We start from the raw sequence: 5188 nt of genomic DNA on the forward strand, positions 1-5188 counted from the left end.
TGGGCCTTGCATGGGTCGGGGTTGTAGCTGTGACAGTGGATACTGAGACAGATCAGGCAAGAATTTTAAGGTGGATTCCAGTCAAATATTTGGGAAATGGTTCTCATATGTCAGGGCTATTATATAAAGCTACAATGGGGAAAGTGCCCTATAATTCACTCACCTGAAACCTATGAGAGCAAACTAACTAGGCACTAGAGAAACAAGTAGAGTTAATGGTTGATCGGAGCAGGGACTGAGTTTGCCGGGGGGTTAGGGTGTGTCGGTCACTTCTAGTCCTGTGTCAATCAAAACAAAACAGAGAGAACCTGTCAAAGATAAGGGTAGAAATTCCAGGACCTTCAATCAGTGTAATGAAGTCAACTATAGGCCCACTTAGGAAGGTCCTGCTGAAGCTCCAAGGAGGAGGATGGCAGGTGCTAAGTAGAGAGAAGTGTAGAAGTGAGACTCCTGTGTGTGTAGGGGGTCCTATACTGGTCAGGTGTTAGATAATGCATTTATTTAGGCCCCTTTATCTTATCTCACACCAGAATGAAGAATTAAGGTATTTTGTTGGCCACATTTTACAGACAGGTGAATTCTACCCCTGGTGAACCAATCTCTGACTAGAACTGAGAGACCTTCTGCTTTTAAGCATCTGCCTTTTTCTTGGCTGACCCCTCTGCCATTTCATAAGCAACATTTCATTTTAATGCTACATGCTTTTTCAGTGGGAGACAAAACAATAGTGGTTTGCCATCTTCTTCTATGACTGTGTTCTAGCAATGACGTTAAGTATATCGCTGATCATTGCAAACAACTTCCTTCAGACTCCATTGTTAGGAGGGCAATCCTTCCCTCGAAAGCTATGTAAATTAGATCATTTGTCTCTCTATATATTCTATCTGCCAGGAAGTTCAGAACTGATCATTAGTCTGAGGTAGAATAACTGTGTGGGTCACAGACTGAATATTTATGCCCTTTTATTGAATCACAGGCTGTTCCCCATTGCTTCTAATTTTCCACATGTAGTTTTATGATAGAGATTCTATGCCCTCTCCCACTCTGGTTCATAGGGAGAATCTTTAAATAAAATCTTAAAAAAAAGAATATTTACTTATTTGAGAGAGCGAGGGAGAGTGTGCACATGGTGGGGTGGGTGGAGGCAGAGGGAGAAGGGAAGGGAAGAGATAATCTTAAGCAGACTTCCTGCTGAGCTCAGAAACCGACGCAGGACTCTAACCCAGGACCCCGAGATCATGACCTGAGCTGAGATCAAGAGTTGTACACTTAAATGACTGAGCCACCATATGCCCCTAACTAGAGAAAATTTTTTTAAAGATTTTATTTATTTATTTGACAGAGATAGAGACAGCCAGTGAGAGAGGGAACACAAGCAGGGGGAGTGGGAGAGGAAGAAGCAGGCTCTCAGCAGAGGAGCCTGATGTGGGGCTCGATCCCAGAACACCAGGATCTCGCCCTGAGCTGAAGGCAGACGCTTAACGACAGCCACCCAGGCATCCCTAGAGTAATTTTTTAACATAGTACTCACTCTTACTCTTGAGCAAAAGAAATCCCTTTCTCCAAAATGGTTTTCTTAAATGGAGGCGTTTTCATTGCCTCTAAGATGCAATCTTCCTGGAGAGTCTGAAAAAAAGTCTTTGACAACTTTAGAATTCCAATTCTAAAAATGTATCTGAGAGAAATTACTAAGAATAATCACCAATGAGAATGTTTATTTTACTGTTGTTTAGACAGCAAAAAAGTGGAAGCAATATAAGTGCCGCAAATCAGGAAACTATTTTTAAAAAATTTTTTATTATGTTAGTCACCATACAGTACATCCTTAGTTTTTGATGTCGTGCTCCATGATTCATTGTTTGTGTATAACATCCAGTGCTCTCCATACAATATGTGCCCTCCTTAATACCCATCACTGGCCTAGCCCAATTCCCCACCCCCCTCCCCTCTGAAGCCCTCAGTTTGTTTCCCAGAGTCCATAGTCTCTCATGGTTCATTCCCCCTTCTGTTTACCCCCCTTCATTCTTCCCTTCCTTCTCCTACCGATCTTCCTACTCCTTATGTTCCATAAATGAGTGAAACCATATGATAATTGCCTTTCTCTGCTTGGCTTATTTCACTTAGCATTATCTCCTCCAGTCCCGTCCATGTTGCTGCAAATGTTGTATAATCATTCTTTCTGATGGCTGAGTAATATTCCATTGTATATATGGACCACATCTTCTTAATCCAGTTATCTGTTGAAGGGCATCTCGGCTCCTTCCACGATTTAGCTATTGTGGACATTGCTGCTATGAACATTGGGGTGCATATGGCCCTTCTCTTCACTACGTCTGTATCTTCGGGATAAATACCCAGTAGTGCAATGGCTGGATCATGGGGTAGCTCAATTTTTAACTTTTTAAGGGACCTCCACACTGTTTTCCAAAGTGGCTGTACCAACTTGCATTCCCACCAACAGTGTAAGAGGGTTCCCCTTTCTCCACATAAATCAGGGAACTATTTACACAAATCGTGGTGTGTTCACAGGATGGACTATAATAGTGTTGATCAATATTTATTAGCACGGAAGAGTATTGACAATTGTACTGCTAAGTAAAAGATCAGGTTACAAAGTATTCTGAAATGATCCTATTTTGTGATTTTTTAAAAATAAAGTTTGGAAATAGATCCTGAAGTTATTAGCAGTAGTTAGTAGTAGTAGTTTGGTTGGTCTTAATCATCTTCCTTATGCTTATTTACATTAAAACATCTTTATACAGGCATGCATCATTTGTTTAGTGAGAAAAATTACACTTTCAAGATTATAATTATACAAAATTGTGCTCTTTGCATATGCCTATATAGAGAGATACATCATAGCAGAGGCTAAACCAGGTTCCAGCAGTCAGAAGGATTGCTAAGCTCTGGAAATGGGCATCTTGTGTTTTGGGAATGGTAGACAGCCTGATTCTCTGCCCTGAGGCTGGGCAATAGAATCCATTGGGCTGGGTACTTAGTTAAAAACATATTTTCAGTTTCCCCAGAAAATGAGAATCAACTAAAAATTATTTCCCCGAACTTATATTGATATGCAACCGTGATGAGTCTTAAGCCCCGCCAGGCCCCTCTACTTTATCTCAGGTCCTCCCCACCCCAGAGCAACTGTCCTTTGGGAGCTGCAGTTTCATACCTGGCTTATGAGCTATTCCATATGATAATCTCACTCCTGGCAGTCTAGCCAAGCTGAAATCCATGTCATTGGCAAGTATCCCACTTGTACATGAAAAGTATCAGTTCTACCTGGAAAGTTCCTCATCCTTGTTCCATCCCCAACACCAAAGTCGGCTTGTCTTTAAAAGCCCTGTTGAAATGCTACCTATCCTGGAGTTCTGTTCTCCCCCAAGCAACATGCCCTCTCTGCTTCAGATTTCTCTTTCCAAGGAAACCACTTTTGATCTACACCATCAGGATGAGTTTTTCCCTTCTGTCCTTGACCTTTTGTACTCTTTGCCCCCTTAGAGTTCACACAAAGTGAGGGGGAAAAAAAGAAGTATGTCAATCACCTTAAAATTATATTTATTAGTCCACATATTTCAATCTACAATGTACGTTGTTTCTCCCACTAGACTGCAAGCTTTTCTAGAACAGAGACAAATCTCCTATTACATCTGGGAACACAGAGCACAGTATAGAGTAGGTGCTCAACATATGTTTGTCACACGAAAGCTTTCAATGTAAGGATTATGCAATAACATAGGTTGATGGCTATAAGGATGCTGAGACAGAAATCTCAAACCATGTGTCTCTGAAACACCACCAGTCAACATCTTGGAAGGAAAGAAGAGGCAGCATCCACCTGTGGAGGCCTCAGCCCCTCCAGTGGCCTCAGGGATTCACAGCAGCCAGGGCTGACTCTACGTTGTTGCTGAGCCGAAGGGGTGGATGGAAGACAGAAGCAGGAATGCAGCTTATGGGGACCAGGAAGTGTTTCCCAGCCCTAACTAGAGGGGGAGGTCTGGAGCATCCCAGTGGCATGAGTGCAGAAATCCGGATGGGAGAGAGCAACCGTACCTGTGTCCCTCTCCCTTGGGTTGGTCACCTCAGCACTCCTCTTCTTTGATGTGGTAGACTGTGCCACCACTAAGGCAGCAGGGCTTCTTGCGGTGAGCCTTCTGAGAGCGGCAGGCTCTCTGCTCCCCGGGCTTTTGGGAACCAGAATCACAGCCTCCTGAACAGGGGTCACAGCAAGGAGCAGAGCAGGCAGCCAGGGAGGGGTTTGGGCATTGGGGAAGTGAGCATTTGGGAGCAATAGGGGCCTCCCAGGATTGCTGCTTCTGCTGTGACATCAGTGCACTACTGAGTGGAAGCTGGAAGGAAAAAGAGAATTCAGTTAAGTCAGGGCCTTGGGTATCTGTTTCTTTTCTCCTGGGCTGGAGCTGTCAAAATAAAGCTGGCATTTACAATCTGCTAAATCCATCCTAGGAGGGACAGAAATGGATCTGAGTGGGTAAATTTGGGAAGTAAGCCATGGTGGGAACTCCCAGGGTGAGTGGGAACTCCCACTCACCAACAACCAAGCTAATAACTTAATCATCTTCTTAAAGTGCAGCTGAGTTGAGCAGACTCTTTACTTTCCCAGACCAGGGTCCACCATGGTCAGGTATAAAGGAGAAACGAATCTCTGCTCTTTCTTCACTCAGTCTTACCTTGCCCTGAGATTCCTAAGCCTGGGTGTATCTTCTCTGCTTCTTCAGCCCTCTGGTTTCTCTGACTTTCTCCCATGTTAAATCATTTGAGGTAGGTCTTTTGTGGGGACCACCTCCCTTCCCTTCTCCCTCTCCCAAAGGTCTTTTACCTGGCTTATCTACTCCCTGGGCAGAAGTGAGACCTGCCTTGGCAGCATCTGAGTGATGGACATACAAGTGTCTCCTCACCCAGAGGTAGCCTCACCCTAGAGGAAGATGTGTGGACAAATCATTCCAGGAGAAGGAGCCTGGAAACATTTTATATATCCTCCAGTGAAGCCTTCAGGCTACATATTATTGGAGGGCAGCTGTGCATGGACTATTTATCCAGATGTTTCACAATTCCCAAGGCTGGATTCCTCAGTGGCATGCAACAAGATGTGGGCCAACGGCAATTCCATGAGAATGAGTAACCAGAGGCTGTGGCCTTCAGAGTGGCCTGATTGGGTTAGGTACACTGG

The 5188-nt window shown here is 44.1% G+C and overlaps 1 protein-coding gene across 1 annotated transcript; it reads right to left on the reverse strand.

Annotated features, from left to right (window-relative positions):
• Window positions 1–252: 252 nt before the first annotated feature.
• On the reverse strand, window positions 253–4940 carry LCE6A (late cornified envelope 6A). The gene is given in 3 exon segments (XM_057310738.1): window positions 253–278; window positions 4082–4349; window positions 4689–4940. Coding segments are annotated over 2 exon segments (273 nt in total). The 5' UTR covers window positions 4329–4349; window positions 4689–4940.
• Window positions 4941–5188: the final 248 nt, after the last annotated feature.

Source organism: Ursus arctos, unplaced genomic scaffold (genome assembly GCF_023065955.2).
Source record: "Ursus arctos isolate Adak ecotype North America unplaced genomic scaffold, UrsArc2.0 scaffold_12, whole genome shotgun sequence".
NCBI classification, from domain to species: domain Eukaryota; kingdom Metazoa; phylum Chordata; class Mammalia; order Carnivora; family Ursidae; genus Ursus; species Ursus arctos.